This window comes from Lithobates pipiens, unplaced genomic scaffold (genome assembly GCF_037356315.1).
Source record: "Lithobates pipiens isolate NorthernLeopardFrog02 unplaced genomic scaffold, aLitPip1_a1.2 Scaffold_19, whole genome shotgun sequence".
In the NCBI taxonomy this organism is placed as follows: domain Eukaryota; kingdom Metazoa; phylum Chordata; class Amphibia; order Anura; family Ranidae; genus Lithobates; species Lithobates pipiens.
In genome coordinates this window covers 117,812,157-117,837,140 of record NW_027507764.1, presented here as the reverse complement: position 1 = coordinate 117,837,140, position 24,984 = coordinate 117,812,157, and the positions used below count along the sequence as shown (strand labels likewise).

Sequence of the window (24,984 nt, the reverse complement as noted above, 5' to 3'; positions counted from 1 at the left end):
ACCATCAGCAGCCACTGAAAAAAACAATGCCCGTAAATACCTTATCTCCCTGGCTGACATCAGAGGGGGCTTTCAGCCCCTCCCACTGTAGCATTTAGATCGGAGGAATAGAGCAGCCGGAGGTCACGTGATGGGCCAGAAGAGATTGAAGATGAGGTATTTCCAAGCATTGTTTTCAAACATTTACACGGTGTAGGATAGAATAATAGAACCACTTTAAAGTAGAACTATATTGTATAAGAAATTAAAAAAAAGTTTTAAATTCATTTTTAATGTTCAAAGCAAACTCCCCCATCCATTCATGTCTTCATGCTTTAGTTTGCTGAGAAATCACTTTGAAAAGCACTCCCTAGCATTTCTGGCTGTGGCCATCTTGAGTAAGGGCAGATGATTCATGTAGCATTTACTTCTTGGAATCCATCTGCCCTTAGTTCAGGCATGCATGCAGGAGGGTGTTCTAAGCTGAGAAATCCCCTCCTCCCATCCTGAAGACTCCTGGGATGTATGACCTAATTTTCCAAGGCCTGGAAACCAGTAACTGAAGAGATGTTAAAGAAGAGCTCCTGTCTAGGCAAAAAAAATAAAAAAATTAAGTCAGTAGCTGCAGGCTTTAAATATAAGGATACTTACCTGTCCAGTGATCCAGCAATGTTGGCACCCCAAGCCGATCCGTCAATCTTTGGGTGCATGTGCTGGAATCTTCGCTTTCTGAATGATCCCGCAGTCTTCTGGGACCTTCCCAGAAGGCAGCAAGAAGAAGGAGGAGGGGCCAGAAATACTCAAAGATCACTGCAGCGATCTTACCCAGAAGTGACAGACGTTACCTGTCAAAACCAGTTACCCCCCCCCCCCCCCCCCCCAAAAAGTACTAAATGTGGCAGTGGAGAGGGGGAGGGTTGCCCTTTTGGGTGGAGTTCCACTTTAAAAACTGTTCAGATTTGCAAATCTGTCTGATTTTAAATCATGTATTCCTTTCCAGGAGCTGTCTCTGAAATATTCAGAAAAGCTGAAGTACAGTGTGGATGACATAGCCAGTGCATTGGAAGAAATCCGCTGCTCTGCAATACAACGTGGCAGCGGAAATCAGGCCTTTAAGACTAAAGGATTGGCTACACTGCTGGTCTTCTTGCCACGCAAGCTTAACAAGGTAAGAAACTCTACAACTGTGGATCTGGCATTATTAATAAGTATGTATGCAGTACAATGTTCAACCCCACTACCGAGAAATCCAAGTGAAGACTAGATGGTGCCCAGGCATGATTTGGAGGAGTCTACACTGCTCATTGGTGACATTCAGGGCCCAATCCATAGCATACTAATGTAAGGAAGGTTTATCAGTGTAGGATTCAAATATTATCTATGTATACCCTACGTTACAAATGTAAACTCTGTAAAATTATACCATTTTCAATTACTTCTTTCTAGATCTCCAGTCATTGAGGTTTCTGGAGATCCACCTTTGATGACATTATTGGCACCATCAACTAATCTGAATAGGCAGGATCTGTGTGAGATCGTTCACATGGAAAGGCAGCACACTGCACGGGTGAATCTCAAAAATACCAATTATTGAGGTCCTGTTTTTAAAGTGTATGATTAAAAAGTACAAAAGAGATAAATCCATTGACTTTTCGGGGCCTCGGTAGACCATTTCTCAAGATGACTGTGCAATTTTTGGCATGTTTTTTGCACTTTTTGTTTGCACTTTAAAATCTTACGGTTTAAAATCGATCCTCAATGGATAGCATTTTTGAGGTTCACACATGTGGACGGCTGGCTTTCCATGTGAAAAATATATAATGTAATATGGTATCCCTAAGGGGTGTGGATTGGATTGACTAAGATCTGTGGTAGAACTGAGGTTTGGAAGTCACCAGAAGATTTGCATATGTATGTGTTACAGTATAGTATACAGTAAAGTATTTTATACCTTTCGAGGATCCTAAAGTGGACCTGTGTTTCATATCATATTTTTATTAGTAAAAGTTCTACCTTGACGCAAATGGCACCACATGCTTGCTATTACCGTACCTTTTATGAGCTAGAAATGTGTGCTTCTCGCTGATTTAGTTTCCCTTTGCTGGCTAAGCTCCACCAACTGGAGCTGGAAATTGAGTTCTCCTATTTTCCATCAAAGTGGTCCTACTGTACAATGGAATGTTAGAGGGTAAAGCTGAGCCAGAAAGTCGGGGGAATTCATACCTAAATCAGAAAGGATTACCTAGAATACAGAAGAGCTGAAACTTCACGGGTCTGTAAATGGAGCAGCTGTAGAGGTAGGTGTGCCTCCCTGCAAGCTATATACAGGTATGTGAAGACCTACCTGTATATAGCTTCCTGCTTTCTAGGTTTGCTTGATGCGCATAGTTGCATAGCAGGTGAGGAGTGCTGCTCACTTCTAGGCTCTGTTCACATAGTTACATAGTAGGTGAGGTTGAAAAAAGACACAAGTCCATCAAGTCCAACCTATGTGTGTGATTATATGTCATTATTACATTGTATATCCCTGTATGTTGTGGTCGTTCAGGTGCTTATCTAATAGTTTTTTTTAATCTATCGATGCCCCGCGCTGAGACCACCGCCTGTGGAAGGGAATTCCACATCCTTGCCGCTCTTACAGTAAAGAACCCTCTACGTAGTATAAGGTTAATCCTCTTTTCTTCTAATTTTAATGAGTGGCCACGAGTCTTGTTAAACTCCCTTCTGCAAAAAAAAGTTTTATCCCTATTGTGGGTTCACCAGTATGGTATTTGTAAATTGAAATTATATCCCCTCTCAAGCGTCTCTTCTCCAGAGAGAATAAGTTCAGTGCTCACAACCTTTTCTCATAACTAATATCCTCCAGACCCTTTATTAGCTTTGTTGCAATTCTTTGTACTCGCTCCATTTCCAGTACATCCTTCCTGAGGACCAGTGCCCAGAACTGTACAGCATACTCCAGGTGTGGCCGGACCAGAGTCTTGTATCAGGAGAATTATCATTTTATCTCTGGAGTTGATCCCCTTTTTAATGCATGCCAATATTCTGTTTGCTTTGTTAGCAGCAGCTTAGCATTGCATGCCATTGCTGAGCCTATCATCTATTAGGACCCCCAGGTCCTTTTCCATCCTAGATTCCCATCCTAGATTTTCCATCCTAGAACCCTAGAGGTTCAACCCCCCCCCCCCGTGTATAGATTGCATTGATATTTTTGCCACCCAAATGCATTATTTTACATTTTTCTATATTGAACCTCATTTGCCATGTAGTTGCCCACCCCATTCATTTGTTCAAATCTTTTTTTGCAAGGTTTCCACATCCTGCGGAGAAGTTATTGCTCTGCTTAGCCTAAATTGTTTAATGTAATTGAGTAAGGGCCTAATCTTGGGGTCATTTTTTTTTTTTTTTTTTTTTTTTTTAAGGGATCCAAGAACTACATAGAAACCTGCCTGACTGTAACAGGGAAGGAGCTGAAGTGTCAGTAAGTATATCGTTGTTTGGGTCTTTGGACATCTACATTTTCTACTATGTTAGTCATTTGTATCTCATGTCAAGCTACAAAGATGTTATATTATTTATATAGTTTAAAGCAAAACTGAAATTATATTTTGTTCCTGCTAAAGATCCCCCTTGCCCACATACTAGCAATGAAAAGTAAAGAACTTTGATGGTATATTGATCCAGGTGGCACAACTGTATGGAGCTTCAGCTTTTTTCTCTTTATTCATTTATTGGTGTCCTTGTATTGTACTGCTCATAGAATAGTCAGCTGGATAGACTTCACTGCTTTGCTTATAGGTCTATCCATGTACTGATGTCCAAGTAACTGACTAGCATGTGTGCAGTACCTTACCCAGCTGGCTACCATGTATAGATACAGGGAGGGGGGAAAAAAGTATTTGATCCCCTTCTGATTTTTACGTTTCCCACTGGCAAAGAAATGATCAGTGTATAATTTTAATGGTTGGTTTACTTTAACAGTGAGATCCAGAATAACAACAAATATCCAGAAAAACGCATTTCAACAAAGTTATAAATTAAAATTTGCATTTTAATGAGTGAAATAAATATTTGTATTATTTATTCGCACTGCCTTACATCTCTTTATTATTCGCACTGCCTCGTGACGCACTGCCTTGTCTCTATTATTCGCACTGCCTCGTGATGCACCGCCTCGTGTCTCTCTGTTATTCGCACCGCCTCGTGTCTCTCTGTATAGAGCAGATAAAGAGCCGTGTAGCTGTGTGCTGCTTTAGTGGGTAGCAGACTGAAGGGGAGCTAAGCACAGCCTAGGATATAATTTCTACCTGCCGATTACTTTATACATAGACAAGACTACAGTTCTCTGTGTGATACCACTCACTATGTTGGTTAAAAAAAATCCTGTGGACTGACCTTAGCAGATTGTAATAGATCCATGTTTTTCTCAGGAGCAGGTTTATGTAAATTTCCCTACTTTGGTTCAATTCCAGCTTGATTTTTGCCCCATAGACTTCAATGAAAACACACAGAAATGAAATGAAATCAATATCGTGGTTTTTTTTTTTTTTTTTTTTTTTTTTTTTAATAACCCTGAATTCAGTTCCTAGGCCAATCGTTGGTCCCATGAAAGTAATAGTTGTAATAAAACACACAGCCATAAAGTCACATTAAGGCCGGGTTCACACTATAGCGATGCGGGAACGCCGCGAATCCGCGGCGTTTACCCGCATCGCACACCTCCCGCCAGCAGTTCACACTGACCTATGCGGACGGCTGGGAGTGTCAATGTTATGTTAATGACACCCCCACATCCGTCGGCATATCGCAGTGCGATCTGCCGACTCGCACAGGAATCGGATCGCATGGTGTGAACCCCCATGCGATCCGATTCTGTTGCGGACCCAAAAAAGGGTCCCGTGCGAGTTTGCTGCGGGAGCGCTGCGAATTCAGCCATACTATCTGTATGGCTGAACTCGCATCGCTACGGAGATCGGATGTGATTTGCTGTGCGAATCACATCCGGATCTCCCCCCGCAGCAGTGTGAACCGGGCCTTAAGAGGAATTAAACCCTGATGGGTTTACTTCCTCTTTGTTTCCCTGCAAAGGTAAAGCATAATGGGCTACTATGCATCGTATAGTAGCCCATTATGTGTCACTTACCTGACACAGGAGCTAGAGATGTCACCGCTGTCCCCTTCTTTCCGGATATCGTGGCTCCGGTGCTGTGATTGGCCGGAGCCGCGATGATGGCACTCCCGAGCATGCGCACGGGAGCTGCCACTAACGGCATATCGCCGTTAGAAGCGACATGCTTGGTGCACGCTGCTTTCTATGGCGCATGTGCCGTAGACCGCAGTGCCTGTCTTTTTGCAAATATCTCCTAAAACTACATGGTTTAGGAGATATTTCTTGGACCTACAGGTAAGCCTTTATCTGTAAGGGTTTACAACCACTTTAAAAATGCCCATGCTTAAAAATGGTGTTAAAATCGCTAATAAGTCGCTCTACATAATCGCACCTGAAATCCGATCAAAGTTACATTGCACTAATGAGAACCAAGCCTAAAAAAATGGATGCAGCCACCACATCTAAGGATTTATAAGCAGCAATGTGTTACATTTTTGGTTTTAATACCGCTTTGAGAAAGTAGTCTTTATTAATCACTGGTGAGCATCTGATCTTAGTTTAGTGTTTTTTTTTTTTTTTTTTTGTTTTTTTTTTCACCTTTTACAGAATAGCAGAAACATATGGATTACAAGAAAGTTGCATAAAAATTATTTCTAACAAGAAACAGCTTGAAACTGGTAAGTGCAACTATTCATATTCTGTACTTGCATGCTTCAGTGATAAATATTTAAACATGATTTATTTTCCAGTTACAGATATTCTAATTGTTCTTAAAGCGGGATTGCACTGTGGAAAAAAATATTAAAAGCCAGCAGCTACAAATACTGCAGCTGCTGACTTTTAATAAATGGACACTCACCTGTCCCGGGGTCCAGCGATGCCGAGGCCGATCGATCGCTCGACTCTCGGCTGCTGCCGTCACCATTCTAGGTGAGGGAATCAGGAAGTGAAGCGCTGCGGCTTCACTTCCCGGTTCCCTACTGCGCATGCGCGAGTCGCGCAGCGCAATAGGAATTGTCCCGTGGGAGTCTTTGCCCGGAAGTGGGTGTAAATACCTGTCTTTGACAGGTATCTGCACCCCCCTCCCCCCTGAAAGGTGCCAATTGTGACACCGGAGGGGGGGAGGGTTCCGATCAGCGGAAGTTCCACTTTAGGGTGGAACCCCGCTTTAAAAATAAAAATACTTATACATACTTTACCCATCAGATTTTAACAAGCTATGTGTAACCAGGTAAGGAAAAAGTTCTGGACAGCCGCAATCGGTCAATACCTTTAATTAAAAAAAAGGTAATAATCCAAGAAATACAAGCCACAGCAAACAACGGAATACAGGAGCTGATGCGTTTCACACTTTCAAAAGTGCTTATTCATAGCTTTCCCTCTCCCCTTTCTTCCCTCTGCATGCATTAGTCACTTCTGACTGGTTATAGTGACACCCGGACCTCAGTAGATGGACCCCCTCCGTTCTCCAGTACACAGAAGGCTTTTGACATCCTCAGCTGTGTATGTGTCCCTAAGAGGCAGTGTAGTGGTAGTGGAGGTCCTTTACCTCCACGTGAGACTCAGATTGCACTGTGCTCCCTGTTCTATGCTGCACAGTGTGTGACATTAGATCCCCACCCCCTGTCTGCTGGAGCTCAGAAAAAGCCTCTGATGTTTTATAAGGCTATAGAGATGAGAGGGCTGCAGATAAACGGGTACAACTTATGTTGGAGGTTGTTTCATCTCTTTGTATCTGAGACACCTCCCATTTTTTTATTTTTTTATTTTTTAAGCTAGAAGTAAGAACTCCAAATTTCCCTATTTGTCTGGCATCAGTAACTAAGGAAGCCACTGGGACAGCAAGGCTGCCAGGCAGCTAGCATTTTCAGAAGATGCACTGTATTGTCAAAAGTATTGGGTAACCTGCATTTTACACGCACGTGATCTTGAGGTTCTGACCTCAACTCGATAGAACACCTTTGGGGAGAATTGGAGCAGAGAGTGCGAGCCAGGCCTTCTCGTCCATATCAGTGCCTGATCTCACAAATGCACTTCTGGAAGAATGGTCAAACATTCCCATAGACACACTCCTAAACCTTGTGGACAGCCTTCCCAGAAGAGTTGAAGCTGTTATAGCTGCAAAGGGTGGGCCAACTCAGTATTGAACCCTACGGACTAAGACTGGGATGCCATTAAATTTTATGTGCGTGTAAAGGCAGGAGTCTCAATACTTTTGACAATATTGTGTATGTGGATAGTGTTAGCCTGTATATTTTGTTTTCACAGGATAGGTTATTTTTAAAGGAGGTGTAAAGGCAGAGGTTATATATATATATATATATATATATATATATATATATATATATATATATATATATATATATATATATATATATATATATATATATATATATAATGCATTAAGGTTAAAAAAAAACTTCTGCAAGCAGCTGCCTCCCTTAGATGAACCTGATCTTAATCCAGCAATTTGCACAAGAGCTGAGTCCCCCCAATTTCCTGACCTGCTCGGATAAGGGTCCAGTATGGATTTTGGGGGGGACCCCAGGCGTTTTTTTTTTTCTTTTGGCATGGGCATTCCCATTAAAATCCTTACCAGACCGAAGGGTCTGGTATGGATCTGGGGGGGGGGGCATTTTTATTTTTTCCCCCATTTTGGCGCGGGGTTCCTCTTTAAGATCCTCACGCAAAAGTCGCACTGCAAGTCACATCATCATGATCTGACTTCTGGTGCGTCTTCTATTCAAATCAATGGGCTCTCATAGGGAACCATTGATTTTTGACCTGTAAAAAAAAAAAAAAAAAATGCTTGACGTGGCTTTACAGCGTTTGGCAGCTTTTAGCGGCGTCGCTTGTTTTTACTGCTCTTGGAAGCACGTCGTGTGTTGTTTGTTTTTTGTTTTGTTTTTTATATTGTCCCTAAATGCTTATGCCACCAAACGCCTCTGACAGTTTGTGTCCATGGGAACATAGGCCAACATGGAGGGGCGTTTAGAAGCAGTTAAAAAAAATAAAAATAAAACGCCCCTAACAGCAGCTGTAAAAACGTCCCGTGTGTGTGAGCCCTTAGTGGTCAGTTCTTGCTGTGTTTTCTTTGTCCACTAGATGGAGCTGTAACATGGATAATAGGAACATTACCCAAGTTTTCACTTTGTATTATTTTGCATTGATCTCACCCTTTTACTTGTGCCTGTTGAGTAGACATAGCTGCTTTCATTTATTTCTCTTGATGACTAACCTTATATTTCACAGGGTTGAAAGACCTTGTCTTGTCTGTTTGCAATTTTCCAGTGGATCATATATGTGTACAGAATTTCACATGGTTCATGGAATCAATTGCCTCCCTGGGACTGGAGGTGTCAGATGACTGATTAGAAGCTAAGCCAGTTAAAATCGATTAGACATAATGGGATTCTTGCTTGAAACTCTTATTATCCAGTTTCTCAGGAATGTTTTGCTATAAATCTAGGTAGCAGGTGCTAGCTCATCTGTGACGGTAACAAAGCAGGAGGGAGTCATGGTAATGGTATAGACAATCATCTGGCAATTCATGAAGGTTGTCATAGACACCTTTCCAAATTCTGTTGTGGTGCCCAATTAATGTACCTATCAGAGGCAGTATATGAATCTGTTGATGCCGGCATTGATGGAGGGGTGTCCACATTGGACCCTCCTTCCCCAGTGTGCCCCCCCCCCCCCCCCCCCCCAGCCTCTGTGCCACCACACTGACAGGCACATGGCCAAGGGAGATTTAAACTAGAGGTGGGCAGATTCTGATGAGGAACTAAACGACTGGTTCCCCATCAGGTTCACTACAGCAGATGGCAGTAGGGGGATCTATAGCTGCTGTTCAGTTCAATGGCGGCTTTGGAATCCACCCACCGCCATCCGCTGTACATGACAGGCAAGGCGAGCCTGATGGAGAACTGGTCTCAAAGTTCTGCATGTTCACCCAACAGGCACAGTGGCCGTGAATTTGAATTGTTGGGTGGGTGGAGCCCGAGACTAGTTCCTTATCAGGTCCGCCTTGTCTTTTGATTGTCAATGGACAGCAGTGGGAATATTCCAAAGCCCTTATTGGACTGAATAGAGGCTATGGCTACACTATGGCCCTGATGGGGAGACTAGTCTGAGTACCCCATAAGGCTTTGCCCACTGTCAGTTCAACATTACCGGTTTATTGAATTCCCCTGCATGTCTTCTGTGATCACACCTGTAGTTTGTAGACAATTCGATCGTGTGTGGGCTCCAGCAGACTTTGTGTTCTCAAAAGTCAGACAGACCTAGAAATAAAACTTGCTTCGAGACACGTGCGCTCTGCTGATTGCAGGTGCAATGCTTTACAGGCTCAAAAATAAAAAAAAATAAATGCAGTTTTTTTTTTATCTGCAAAAGAAAAAATGCAAAATGTATTTATTTTTTCAATGTGAACTTATCCTTTAAGGGCTAGGGTTAAAGGTTAGGGTAAAGGGCTAGGATTACGGTAACATGTTAGGGTTAAATGTTGGGGTTAAGGGCTAGAGTTGGGGTTAAATGTTAGGGTTAGAGCTAGGTTAGGGTTAGTGGTTAGAATGCTAACCCCAACAATTACCGTTAACTCTTAACCCTAACATTTAACCCTTGTCATTAAAGCAAAGTTCCGCTCAAAAGTGGAAGTGGCGCTTATCTGTCTTCTCAGCCTCTCCTGTGCCACATTTGCGCCCCTCCTGTTTTTGAGCATGGCCTGGTCTCCCGGAAGTTTGGCTCCTTCCTGCCGCCGTACCAATTAGAAAGCAGAGCGCGCTTCACACATGCATAGTAGGGAGCCGGCTGTGAAGCCGAAAGGATTCACTGCCAGTTTCCCTTACGAGGAATGGTGGCGCCTGCACCAGACAGCCGATGCGAAGATCGGCTGGGGTTCCAACATCGCAGGCTCCCTGGACAAGTAAGCATCCATATATTAAAAGTCAGCAGCTGCAGTATTTGGACCTCCTCTTTAACCCTAACGTGACTTTGGATACATAAAGGTTCCTGCACTACTTTGGTGCAAATTTGCTGCTACTTTTGAGGACTAGTTCACACCGCAAAAATGCACTTTTTTAAAATGTTCCAGTGCGATTTTTTTATTTTTTATTTTTTTGTGTGTTTCCGGATGCATTACAGATCTGTATCTTTTTTTTTTTTTTTTTTTTTTTTTTTTTTTTTTTTTTTTCACTGTACTGGGGTCTGGTGCGTTTTTTTGATGTGTTTTACCATGTTCCAGTACAGTCCAGTGTTCTACTTTTTTTCTGGAACTGACTGCACTGGTATGAACTGTGCCGTTTGGAAACCATATAACTTACTTTCCATGCGTTTTTGATGCAGAAAAATAACGCACTGGACTGCATGTAATGTGAACTGGCCCTGATGCTACTTGAGTGCTAGACAGTGTATAGTTGCATCACATGAACAGAACTGTCATAGTTTCCTATTAGGGGAAAAAAAAGGCCCAAAAACGCATCAACCGTAACCTGCATAGATGTTAACCTAGACTTGCGGTTAATTCACAAAGAACGGACAGCTGCTGAAGAGGTAAACTGCAGCACTTTAGTCTCCGGCAGGTGTCTGTTCTGGCTGCAGTAGGGGGTGGGCGATTTGGCACATCACACAGCTCCGTTTGTAATGAACATAGCACGTTCGTCATGCTGAATTTTTTAAAATAGTTTAATGCAGCGCATTCTCTTCTTCTTTAGAATGCTAAGAGAATGAAGTTGTTTTGCTGCTCATATTCACACAGAGTTCTCACAAACTTCTTTCTTTATTATTTCTAGTGATCTCATGAATAATCTTTTTTTTTTTTTTTTTTTTTTTTTTTTTTTTTTTAAAGCCAGATCTCCATAATAATTTTTTTTATTTTTTTATTGTCCTCCCTTTGACATTTGTATTTTTGAAATGTACCCGTCTACTCACGAACAAACTCAGAGTAAACACGAGTCTGAAAAGCGCAAATCGTCTGTCACCAAATTTCTACTAACACGAGATAAGCACGAGATTAGCAGAAGGACCCCAAAGGGTGGCGCAGTGGCTATTGAACTTCCGTTTTCTAGTCCCGTCGTACGTCACTGCGTTCTTGACGATTGGAATTTGGTGTGACTGTGTCTAATCAAGACAGCTTGAGCGGAATCCCATTGGAAAAACCATCAGAGCTTTTTCCGACCGAAATTCTGATCGCGTGTACGGGGCATTACTCAATGCAAAAAAGATCTTTTATATTTCACCTAAAGATTGGGTATTACATTGTGTTTATGTTCTCTAAAAACCATTCTATTATATTTTTCCCAGAATATATGCGCTTGATAAACAGTTACACAATATGTGTGCAGAAAATGAAATCGTCGCTCTAGTGCCGAAGTAGCAAGCTGATAAAATTAATAGTGAATAATAAATCTTGGACTAGAAGTAGTCCCTTGGTACTTGCCCAGTGTGAATATTTGTGTATTACTATGAAAACATTAGTCACATTTTTATTTGTACTGCAGCTTTCTATTCCTGCTTTTTTTCCACCTCAGCCGCGAATGTTATTTCCTTTTGTACTGAATTACCTGTTACAAAATGAAATAATAAATTCTATTTCCATCTCAGCATAACATCTCCAGCCCCCCCGCTATTCGTTTCCCATCACCTGGTTGTACTACATTGCTCTCAGTGTCACAAGTTGTCACCGAGCCCAATATGTTCCAGCTGAGCACCAACTGATTATAAAGCTGCTACACGCATTATTCATTAGTGCTGTCAGAGTCGGGGCAGGAGGATTCTCGCTGTAAACTCTGTAACTGATATCTAAGCCACTAAAAGTGCCTTGCGGTGAAAATTAATGCCTTGCAGATGTGCACTGGCTTTCTCTCTGTGGCCGCACTGTGGGATGTCTTCTTGCAGTTTTTTGAATGACGCTGCAGTCATTTGTTTTATTTTAATAGGATGATTGTGGGCAAAATAATAGCAAGTTGTCTGGAGCACTGTTTTTACATGCTTTTACAAGGAGATTAACTCTGGCCAAGGCTATTATTATGTTTTACAGTATATTCTCTATACTAGAGGTCTCCCCAAGAACAATGGGTGGAGAGAGATCTAACCGAGTTTGCAAGTTCTGACTTTTCTCTCTCCTTGATGTTAAATGGGAAGTATCTGTCCTGGTTGCATTTAGCAGAATTGGGCCATCATATCGGGCTTACATGAGACCTTGCATGGCAACCCTAACATGTACGTGAACAAAAAAAGGTACACAAATGAAACCATGCTTGTGTTCACAGTGAAGACAAAAGAAAATCGGCTGGCACAATATTAGATATATATTAGTTATATCATATAATGTAAATGAACATTGAATGTAAGTACTGCACTAATACAAACACACTTAAACGCAAGTGCAAAGATAATTTGTGAAAAACTGTGCCAAAAATATTGTGAAACTCCAATGTGCAGTCTGTGAAACAATCACAAAAAATTCCTTCTATGTCACAATGTTAAAAACAAAAAGGTCATCTTCAAATGTGTTCATCCACATGAACTCCATTCTAAAACTTGCCACAGGTGTAGGCTTACCCCCGTCAATAAGCAGTCTCATTACATGATCCCCAATTCAATGAGCAGTCGTATTACATGATCCCCATTCAAAAAGCAGTCATATTGGTTGACCCCCCCCCATCCAATGAGCAGTCATATTGGTTGACCCCCCCCCCCCATCCAATGAGCAGTCATATTGGTTGACCCCCCCCCCATTCAATGAGCAGTCATATTGCATGGCCCCCATTCAATGAGCAATCATGTTGCATGGCCCCCATTCAATGAGCAGTCATGTTGCATGGCCCCCATTCAATGAGCAGTCATGTTGCATGGCCCCCATTCAATGAGCAGTCATGTTGCATGGCCCCCATTCAATGAGCAGTCATGTTGCATGGCCCCCATTCAATGAGCAGTCATGTTGCATGGCCCCCATTCAATGAGCAGTCATGTTGCATGGCCCCCATTCAATGAGCAGTCATGTTGCATGGCCCCCATTCAATGAGCAGTCATGTTGCATGGCCCCCATTCAATGAGCAGTCATGTTGCATGGCCCCCATTCAATGAGCAGTCATGTTGCATGGCCCCCATCCAATGAGCAGTCATGTTGCATGGCCCCCATCCAATGAGCAGTCATGTTGCATGGCCCCCATCCAATGAGCAGTCATGTTGCATGGCCCCCATCCAATGAGCAGTCATGTTGCATGGCCCCCATCCAATGAGCAGTCATGTTGCATGGCCCCCATCCAATGAGCAGTCATGTTGCATGGCCCCCATCCAATGAGCAGTCATGTTGCATGGCCCCCATCCAATGAGCAGTCATGTTGCATGGCCCCCATCCAATGAGCAGTCATGTTGCATGGCCCCCATCCAATGAGCAGTCATGTTGCATGGCCCCCATCCAATGAGCAGTCATGTTGCATGGCCCCCATCCAATGAGCAGTCATGTTGCATGGCCCCCATTCAATGAGCAGTCATACTGCATGGCCCCCATTCAATGAGCAGTCATACTGCATGGCCCCCCTTCAATGAGCAGTCCTATTGCTTAAACCCTATTCAGTGGGCAGTCATATTACGCATAGTTTGTTATAAATGTCACCAATGTTGTTGTGGAATTCAACCACTTTTCTCTACAAGTCATCTCCACACCTCATGTGCATACAGAAAGAGAAAATAAGAGACAGTCACTCCCAATAGTGTAAATCTGGTAACAAATCTAATTTAAAAAGAGATTAAAACCACTCACATGTAATGAGCTTAATATCGCTATGTATCCTTAATACTTGGGACCCGATCAGTACACTTCTGCATGCGTGGTGATGTCGCAGCATCTTCCTCCACCCTGCATGTTCCGTCGAAATTGACATCTTAAGGAGTATTTTAAAACAACTGTGTGAAGTGTGCTTATTATTGAATGGGGGTCATCTCTTTCTGGGAGAGTCTGAGCCAGCTGCCAGTCCATGCTTTTGGGTGGATCCCGACCATATGGTATGATTAAAAAAAATTATTCAGACTGATGACATGCTGTCTTCCTATGAGAATGTTAGCACCAAAAATCTTCCTCCAGACCTAATTTCCTCCCTTCTTCCAAAAAATCTCCTACCTGTACTAATCTCCCCAAACGTCTAAGGATAAATCCAATGTGTTTCAGGAGCCCATTAAGGGGAGAATTTAGTGGTCATCACAATTCTGTCCGTCAAGGAGGAGGCTGAGGTCTTTCCTCTGCTTTGACCCATGCTGTATCTGAGATCTGAATTTCGTGGGTGACAAGCCATGCGGCATTATAGGGACACTTGTGTACTGTCACAGTGCAGGTGAACAGAGGCCCCCTTCACCTTCTCCCTTTCATACACCCCAGAATGACACTAATTTCTCAGAATTGCAGACTGTGGAAGAAATGTATTGGTGTCTTCCCTCCATCCCCAGCCTGCTGACTTGGACAATAAGAACGGTAGCAGACTACTAAGGTCATCCTTCTGCTCATTTGCATGTAACGCACCCGATTTGCTCTCAGGCCTGCTCCTTCCTTTGCCAGTCTGTGCAATGATTGCAAGTCTGATACCACGTCAAATTCAGGTACTTACACTGCTTTCATTTTAAAATTACATTGAAAGATGTATTAATGATACCTAGCTACATTAATCTGTGTTTTTATTTGCCTGGCTTTCAACTATAACATAAGGGAAAAAAAATCTATATTGTTATTTTCGTTAGAGATGATTCTATATTGAACTAAATTGTAATGTAGCTTTTGTTGATGGTATAGAATAAACCAGATGGTTCATGATGAAGCCTGTTTCTACTAGATAAAACTCTGCAAGAACAAGGAGTGGGTCACAATTCCAAGGTGTTGGTCCTCGAATTCAGCTACACAGAGGAAGAGGCAAAGAAGAGGGTCCACAATGAGGAGAAGGAACGAGAAGATGAGGCACAGAAGCAGGAGAGCGTGAAGAAGAAGATGATGCGTACAAAACGAGGGCTGGAAATCCTTGCAGATCGGGGTACGTTCTGTTTTGCATCAGCTGAGATTAATTTTCATTTATTAGCAGGTTTCTGGATTTTTAATGAAAAACAATATACAAGTCGACCCTGTATAAGGTCCAGGTGAACTGGAATTCTAGTGGCTGTATCAAACTTCTCTTATTTACTTTGCTGTGTCAGCTTAAAGTATTGTAAAGTCTCTTTTTTTTTTTTTTTTTTTTTTTTATTAATAACATGTTATACTTGCCTCCTCTGTGAAGTGGATTTGCACAGGACAGCCTGTATCCTCTGTCACAGAACCCCGTCGCACATTCCACTTGAGTGCTTCCGTCAGTACACAGCCTCCTCCAGTCTGAACATCAGATATCGGATGTTACAGCCCCATATTGTAACTAAAAAACAGGCGAGGCTAGCTTAGTTACAAATTGCAACATGGAATGTTTATTAGAACAAGAATACAGACTTTTGTACACTTGAGGAGGTTCCCTCCCTCCAGATCATATTACCCTTACAATAAAAACTGTAACCAGAAACATAATTTAACATGAGCTAATTAACTAATCATTTAACCAGCCTAGGTAGCTCAGGAGACATAATCCACATTATCATAAATATAAGCACAGAACACCAATAGAGTCCCCGGTAGCAGACGGTCTGGCTCCAGAGGCCAAGGTGACTAGCTCCTTCAATTTAACATGTATAGTTCAGATTTAAAGTAATCCAAGCTACATACGTAACGTCCATTATTTTCTTGGTCACCCTGTGCCCCTAATAGACACAGGGTTTCTTAGACATAGGTGCAAGGCGAGCTGAAGCAAGGGATTCTGGGTTCCACTAGCGCCCTGCCCAAAGTGACTCCCATCACATTCTCCTAGTCCCTCTTGGCTGCTGCTGGCCCCTCCCTCCATTACAACCCCTTTAAGTCACATTATTTAGTTACAATGGTGCTTTTACAGCAACACATAACTTGAATGCGTGTCATGCAATTTTTGGTCAACAAATAGTCTGGGCTTCTATAGGTTTAGGATTTTTTTATTTATTTTTTTTATTAGAAAAAAATTGTATATACCAACAGATACATTTCAGCAATTATACAGGCATCAAATAAGACCCTAACTGCTACAAAGCAAGAGCATAGATACATATTGTATGTTACAGTGAGTATTAAACCACATCAGAGTGATAGGAGTGTACAAGGCAATCGTACCTTAACCACTTCAGCCCCAGAAGATTTTACCCCCTTCCTGACCAGAGCACTTTTTACAATTTGGCACTGCGTAGCTTTAATTGACAATTGCGTGGTCATGCGACGCTGTACCCCTTTTTACCCATAAATGGAGCTTTCTTTTGGTGGTATTTGATCACCTCTGCGGTTTCTATTTTTTGCGCTATAAACAAAAAAGTGCCAATTTTGACAAAAAAAAACATTTTTTTTGCTAGAATATCCCCCCCAAAAAAAAAAAAAAAAACCGCATTTCTTCATTGATTTATGATATGTATTCTACATATTTTTGGTAAAAAAAAATCGCAATATGCGTGTATTGATTGGTTTACGCAAAAGTTATAGCATCTACAAATGGGAAAGATTTATGAAATTTTTTATTTTAAAGTAATGGCGGTGATCTGTGATTTTTAGCGGTACTGTGACATTAAGACGGACAGATTGGACATTTTTGACACATTTTTGGGACCATTGACATTTATACAGTGATCAGTGCTATAACTATGGAGTGTATCCTAGGGGCGATCAAGGGATTAAATATGTGTTCCCTCAGTGCGTTCTAACTGTATGGGGATAGGACTGACTAGGAAAGGAGACATTGTTTTCCTTAGTAGGAACAAACGACATGTCTCCTCTCCCCTGACAGAACAGGGATTTGTGTGTTTACACACACACAAATCCCCATGCTGGCACTTGCGCACGCGATTGCGCATAGCCGGCGTCTATTGAGACTGCTGGCCACATGCTTTAGGTCCCTCTGGCAGCTCTGAAAGGGAGCCCCGTACAGGGTTTCACGCAGGGGTGCCATTCTGCCCCCTTAAAAAGACGTGAGCCGGCCGGGAACCGGTTAAAGTGTCACTAAACCCAGGACCCTGCATTCACTATATCTGGTCTCCCACAGTACACAGAACAAGGAAATGCAATTATTTTAGTAAATATAAACTGCTAAAAGCGAAAGAGGGGGAATCTGAGCTAGCTGCACACCCCGTTATCAAATTGGAAGGTCGGGTAAATTCCCCCTGGGGTTTTTTAGCAGCAATGAGAAACCAAAATAATTTGTAAAAATTCCTTGATTTTATTATCCAAAACACAAGTTAAACATCATTGGGTGCAACATATGTTTTAAAATAAGAGCTCTGGTATACAAAGTGCGGAACAGTTTCAGGTAGGAAGGTGCATACCTAATTTACAATTCCTTTTATAATTTGATTATACTATATTCAAATGGATTTCCATAACATTTGATTCATATGACCATATGATATACACAGTACCCCATAAACTGCTGAATACCTTTTTCTCATCAGCAGTATATAGCAGTCTTGTGACTTCTATCAGTGTCTGGCCGAGCACTGGTTAACGCTTGTAGGAGGCATTTTCATTCTCCTTTGACTGTCCTATGAGGCTGCATGACCCCTGATCGTTTGTCTGGACAGTTCTGATTGGCCCTGTGCTGATCACATGCCCCCTCCCAAAAAAAAAAACTCTAGCACTACACCCAAAACTGAGCATGTGCAGAGTGCCTCCAAGGCCCTGTTCTATCAGCAGATTGGGACAGGAAAAGACAGAGAGAATCAGAGAAGACGGGATCAAACAGCCTTTTTACACAAGGAGGGTTAATTCCTTAGGTTCCACAGTGCGCATAACAAGCATACTTTACTGCTTATACAGACTTATTTAAGGAAAGAAAACGAGAAAAAAAGGGAACTTGTATCACCCAAAACAGGAAAAAATAGAGTGCTAACAACTAGGTGAGTCAACCACAAAATCTCCATAACCCACAACAGGGCCTATCCCTGGAGAAGTCTGTCCATTACCAGCTGGTGTGATGCCAGGCCATCTCATCTAGCCAAGGTAGCCACATAGAGAAGAAAGAAAAAATATGGGGCAGATTTCTGTGCTGATATGTTAATTTTTTTTCATGTATGAGCATGTTCACCTGTTCCACCCATTGCTTCCCGGTAGGTACATGAAAAACAATCCAATAGTGAGCAATCAGTTTACGAGCGACATACAACCGCAACATGAGCATGTGGAGTAAGGGAATCGTCCTAATGCACCCAACAAACAATAAGGTCTCTCGAGAGCTGGAACATTGTGATATTGTATCTAAAACATCCTTCCAGTAACTAATAGCTTGGAGCATCTACAAAGCATATGGATGAGATCCCCGTGATCTCGTTCACACTTCAGGCACAGAGGAGTAGTCTTATTCCCCCACCGATGTAACTGGACTGGTGTTCTGAATACACTATGTAATAAGTATAAATGAGATAGTTTATGGGAGGCCAAAACTGAAAATAAAGGAGCAGAGGACAGATAAAGCTCCCAAGTGTCGCCATGAATATTACCCAAGTTCTTCTCCCATCCCTCTCTGCAAGGCAGTATAGTAGCATCCTGGATGGCATTAAAGTGGTTGTAAACCCTCTCCTATACCCAATGAAGTGAATAGCCTCAGATGATACACAGAGATGAAACAAAATAATCCTACATAAGTTTTACTTCTGTTGTCTTCCCCTTTCTACACTCTTTGAAAAGTGCAGCTCATGTTAGAAATCTTTCTTCCTCTTTCAGCAGTGGGTGTGGAGTCTGGGCTTACACTGTGTGAGAGCTGATTGGAGGAAAGGCACCCCCCCCCCCCTCCACATAGGCGGAGCAAAGGAGGAACAAGCAGAGCTGTAGTCTGATTAAACCATCTTGATGCTAATCTCCCTCTATGCCCCGTCCCCAACACAAATTTTCTGTTACTTTTATCCCGTGTCTAAGAACTTGTCACAAGTGACTCTGCTGAGAACATGTGCTTTGGGTAAGATTTCATAAATGGAGTTTGCAACCACTTTAAGGAGAACAAGGTAACTCCGTGAAATCATCCATGGTCCATCCCTGGACTACAGCAGTTTGTTTTTTTGAGTCCGTGAAGATCGTGCCTGTATGAGTTCCCCTGTAGGCCGCAGCTTCCTATGAGCACACTCGCCAAGGAGGTGGTGCCAGGAGTGCCGGCAGGGGACCCCAGAAGAGATGGATTGGGGGCAGCTCTGTGCAAAACCATTGCACAGAGCTGGTGAATATAACTTTATTTTTTTTAAATAAGATTTAGAATCCCTTTTTGACCCGGTAACTTATTATTATTTTTTTTTTTTTTTTTATAAAATAGTTTCTTAATGTGATGTTCTGCCTTTAGCTGAAGTCTTCTTTGAGCTCCTGAACCTCTCCTTTTCCTCCTCACTGCTGTTGTGCACATTAGTAATGGTCATGTGCACTGCTTTATGCACACAACAAATCCCATAGTCCCTAGTCCATCAGGAGAGCAAGCACGTTGGGGTGGCTAAATACCTACACACAGTGGGACAATGGAGAATGAAGATAGCTGCCCTCTAACAGGAAATCAGATCACAGTAGCAAAGACAAGGACATTGGAGAGTTGGAGGAAGTTGAGAGCAATAGATGGGACTTCTTTGAGTTAAGAATACACACTTAAAGATCTTTTTTTTTTTTTTTTTTTTTTTTTTTTTTAAAGCAGAGTTTAGTGTCGGTTTAACAAAGTTCCTAAGATTTCTAAATCTTGTCTGTTAGAACAATAGAATCATTTCTTTACTTGCTCCTCCTTACACCAGCAGGTTTTTGGTCTACAGAGGATGGGCAGATATCATGCAGCCTGTCATCTACATGTAGTCCCCCCATTTATAACCAGCTGTAATGTTTTTTTACAGAGAAACCAGTTACCCTAATCTTAAATTCCAATTGATGTTTTCCTACAGGTGAGAGCTTGGATCCAGACACCGTGCCATACCTGGAAATTGCAAATCAAACAGGACGCTCAATCAATATGCCTAAAGCTGCGAAAAAGGTAGAATATTATAGTATCAGACTATTGTTAGTATTGAAAGGTTACGTTGTGCTGATTGCCTATGTCCATGCTTTAAGTTGATCTAAACCTGAACACACAAATATGTTGTTGCACATGTTTGTTTAATCACGCTTAAGCCTCTGAAGATTTTACCCCCCTCATGACCAGACCATTTTTTTGCTATTTGGCACTGCGCTAATTTAACAGGTAATTGCGTTGTCATGCAACACTGTACCCAAATGAAATTTGTCTTTTTTTATTTATTTTTTTCTCACAAATAGAGCTTTCTCCTTTTGGTGGTATTTAAACACCACTGGGTTTTTAAATTTTTATTATATAAATGAAAAATACCCCAAAATTTAGAAGAAAAAAAAAAACAATATTTTTTTTCTGCTATATAAAAAAAAAAAATTCCTTCATAAATTTAGGCCAAAATGTATTCTGCTACATGTCTTTGGTGAAACAAATCCCAATGCGTGTATATTGATTGATTTGCATGAAAGTTATGGTGTGTGTGTGTGTGTGTGTGTGTATGTATGTGTATATATATTATAGGGTTTTTGGAAAAAAAAATAGTATTGGTGATCAGTAACTTATAAGGGGACTTGCGACAGTGCAGTTGGAAATCTGACACTGACATTTTTTTATTAACTAACTGACATCACCAGTGATCAGTAATAATACTATACACCAGGGATGTGGAATTAGCAGACCTCCAGCTGTTGCAGAACTACAAGTTCCATGAGGCATTCAAGATTCTGACAGCCACAAGCATGACACCCAGTGGCAGAGGCATGATGGGACTTGTAGTTTTGCAACAGCTGGAGGTCTGCTAATTACATATCCCTGCTATACACTATCACTGTACTAATTAGGGGTCGACCGATTATTGGTGTCCCCTATATTCCACATGCCCATCAGGAAGCAGACATTTTGCAGCGCTAATCACAGGTAGTGAGACATTTGCCTGTGATTAGCGCTGTGGAGTGTCAGCTTCCTGGTGGACACATGGCATTGTGAACACGCCAGAGCTCATCCTTACTTATAATAACAACTGATATGGCTCAGCAGCCGCTTAGCTGTTATTACAAGCAGCAGGAGGAGACGTCCGCCCTGTTTTCCGCCGCTCGCCCAGGTTCTCCTGTCCCACCGGGAGACTCGAGCCATCAGCTGGCTTGTCCGCCGGTTGGCTGAAGACCCGAACAAAGCTGAACAAGAAGAGGAGGATCTGGGCTGCTCTGTGCAAAACTGCTGCAAAGAGAAGGTAAGTATAACATGTTTGTTTAATTTTCTTTCTTGCCTATAATATCACTTTAACCACTTCCCATCCTGTGTATAGACATATGACAGCCGCAAGGTGGCTCTCTCATCCTGGGTGGCCATCATATGACGTCCTCGGCTTCCCAGCTGTCTAGGGCAGTGGTCATCAACCCTGTCCTCAATGCCCACTAACAGGCCAGGTTTTATGTATTACCTTAGGCAGATGCAGACTTGAATACTGCAATCACTGAGCAGCAAATTATATCACCTGTGATGTATTTCAGTTGCAAACCTGGTCTGTTAGTGGCCCCTGAGGACAGGGTTGATGACCACTGGTCTAGGTGGAGCCGATGCACGTGCCCGCTGGCTGCAATGTCCACTGGGCACCCGCGATTTCTTGTCACAGAGCAAGGACGTAGATCTGTGAGTGTAAACGCGTCCTGTCAGGGGAGAGGAGACAGATTGTCTGTCCCTTGTATGGGACACCGACTGGTCACCTCCCCCAGTCAGTCCCCTCCCCCCATAGTTAGATTCACTCCCTAGGTAACACATTTAACCCCTTGATCGTCCCCTAGTTTTAACCCCTTCCCTGCCAGTGAAATTTATACAGTAATCAGTGCATTTTTATATATTGGTCAAAAAATGTGTCAATAGTGTCCAATATCGCAGATCGCCACCATTACTAGTAAAAAAAAAAAAAAAAATGCCATACATCTATCCCTTATTTTGTAGGTGCTATAACTTGTTTTGCAAACCAATCAATATACATTGCGATTTTTATTTTTATTTTTTTTCTACCAAAAATATGTAGAAGAATACATATTGGCTTACACTGAGGAAGAAATTTAGTTTTATTTTTTCTTTTAATTGGGATTTTTATTTTAGCAAAAAGTAAAAAAAAGCAAAAAATATTGTTGTGTTTTTTTTTCAAATTGTCACTCTTTTTTTTTTTTTTTTTTTTTTTTATAGCGCAAAAAATAAAGACCACAGAGGTGATCAAAAACCACCAAAAGAAAGCTCTATGTATGGGGAAAAAATATCATATGGGTACAGCGTTGCATGACCACGCAGTTGTCATTCAAAATGTTACAGCGCTGAAAGCTGAAAATTGGCCTGGGCAGGAAGGGGGTTATTATGCCCTGTATTGAAGTGGTTAATTGGTTCAGCTAGTGTCATCACCTTTTTACTGTGCACTCCTGAGTTGGACTACAAGCAGCAGTGTCAGTGGCTCACAGTAAAATTGTGACATCCAGGAACTACTAGAGCTCAGACATGTCTACAGAACGATCCTACAAAGAGCCTGCACTATTTGCCCAGCATAAGGAAAGACCCGTATTTCTCTGTCATCCATTATGGAACACAGCTGTAAACATTCATGAATCATGTTACACATAGATCCTAGTGGGAATGCTGACTGTCACTTTAAATAATCTGCTAGCATTTTTCAGTAAGCTTCAGCAATATGTGGATCTTGTTGAAAACCTACCGAAGTCTCCTAGCAGCTTGTTTAATGTGACAATCATCACTTCCATTAAGATCTGTGTTAAACATTCTCATTTTGGAATAAAAGTTTACTTTTAAAGGGTTCAACAGAGCTGCTTGAAGTTTTGCAAATGTACACAATGCTCTCATGCAAGTAAAAGAGCATGCAAAGGAGGCCAAACAGAGAGAGCCATTGTTACTCATTTGCAAGTCACGGTCAGCTTGTGTCAAGCACGCTGACTGGAAGTTCCTCATGCTCCAGAACTGAGTGGCCTCCAAGGTCAAACGATCCCATGTTTCAGCTTGTCGAACATGTCCGGAAGGAACATTCATTTGCCACATTGCAAACATCTGGCGTTTGGATTGCCATACTTTTTCATTAATGGGCTCTGCTTAGTGTCATTTCATATTATGAAAGGTCTGCTTGACATCCATAACCTCATTTTGGAAAGTATGGACATTTAATGACTCACACTATGTCAGAGCTCAAAGCTGGCACGTTCCTATCGCTGCGATTTGGGTGATGGTTGAAAATGTCTCTCTAGAGACTTGTCTCTGCAATCCTTGCTCCGGTTTCCTTGCCACACGGAATCCCTGGTGTAATTAGGAACGTTTCTGACTGTTCCCTTGCTTGGATTTGTGTCTGCAGGCTCTCATGCTGGCGATGGGCTATCACGAAAGGGGAAGAGCATTCCTGAAGAGAACAGAGTATGCTTTAGCACTGCCGTTCCTGCTGGATGCAGACAAGCACTTCTGGTAAGAGCTGATTCACCCTTATCTGTTTACAAGGTTACAGGGCCTCTTTATTTTTTATCCACCACATAGAGGCTAAATCCCCTCGGAGTTGAAAGATGCCTGAAAAACATTGAGACGTATGACAGCTCTCACCAGTGGACTGTAAAGGTCACCGTCTAATGAGCTCTTTAGGGAACTGTTGATTTTTATAACCATTTCTTTGACATTTGCATTATGTTATATAGATTGCCCTCGGTTAGATATAATTCAGTTTGTCTAGATGGAATTTTAACCATTTAAAGGCCAAGGAAAATGCAAGCATTAGTCTACCTTACAGAACAGCGTAGTAATACAGTTCATGAATATTTAAATAAACAGAAATCCCCTAGTGCACACCTATTTGTGTTAAAAATAAAATAAATATGAATAAAATATGAATAAAACCAAAAATATATACAGTCACAAATGTGCACAATTTAATGAGAAAAAAAAAATACAAATAAAAAAGTTCACTTGCTGTACTACCGTAATGAGTGGTTATTCACAGCTTCTTACTTCTTCCATAGAATACACACCACCACCACTAGCGGCTCAGTGACCTGCACATGTCCCTTTAAAAGAGGAGTATGTTGTGTGTTTTTTTTTTTTTTTTTTTTTTTTTTTTTTTTTTTTATATTATTCATACTTGCCTAGGTGGATGCTGCATCAGTCCGATGCTGCATCTGTCCCCTGGCGCCTCCACACTTAGAACCGAGCACCCAAACACCGCCGGTTGATCGGTTCTCACAGCTCCGTAAGCAGAGAGCTGGTGACTGTCGGTCACAGCTCTCTGCTCCCTCCTCGCTCACTGGAGTGCTGGGCTGTGGAGAAGGCGGAAACAGCCGGCTCAGACTCTCAGTGGCTCACTGAGAGGCAGAGCCAGGTGTCGGTCCAGAGATCTGAGCGGATCCCGACGTCCATGGTCGTGATGACGCTGAACCTGGACCGACTCTGTGACATCAGCAGGGAGCAGACTTCAGGCCGCTCTCTGCTGAAAATGGGTCACAGGCGTGCAGAACGAACTACACTCCTGTGAACCACAGGAGAAGTAAAGCCAAACGAGCTGTACTTCTCCTTTAGGGGTCAGGTGGATGGATAGTTGCTCCTCTTGATTCGATTAAAGAGTGCCAATGCTCCCGCAAATCCAGGAGAAAGGCTAAGGAATAAAACATGAAAAATCTGAGTGCTTTAAACACAAGGGACCTATTAAAGCGGTTGTATAGTCTTCTTCTTTTTTTTTTCTTTTTTTACTTTTACCTACAGCTAAGCCTATAATAAGGCTTACCTGTAGGTAAAATTAATATCTCCTAA

At 42.0% G+C, this 24,984-nt stretch overlaps 1 protein-coding gene across 1 annotated transcript in view; it reads left to right on the top strand.

Annotated features, from left to right (window-relative positions):
- NUB1 (negative regulator of ubiquitin like proteins 1) overlaps positions 1–24,984 on the top strand; it is a 96,318-nt gene that overhangs the window by 6,545 nt on the left and 64,789 nt on the right. The window contains exons 3-8 of the mRNA XM_077491186.1: positions 980–1,147; positions 3,402–3,460; positions 5,696–5,766; positions 14,914–15,108; positions 20,069–20,157; positions 23,549–23,655. Of these exons, the coding sequence (XP_077347312.1) occupies positions 980–1,147; positions 3,402–3,460; positions 5,696–5,766; positions 14,914–15,108; positions 20,069–20,157; positions 23,549–23,655 (689 nt within the window). The remainder of the gene's footprint in view (positions 1–979; positions 1,148–3,401; positions 3,461–5,695; positions 5,767–14,913; positions 15,109–20,068; positions 20,158–23,548; positions 23,656–24,984) is intronic.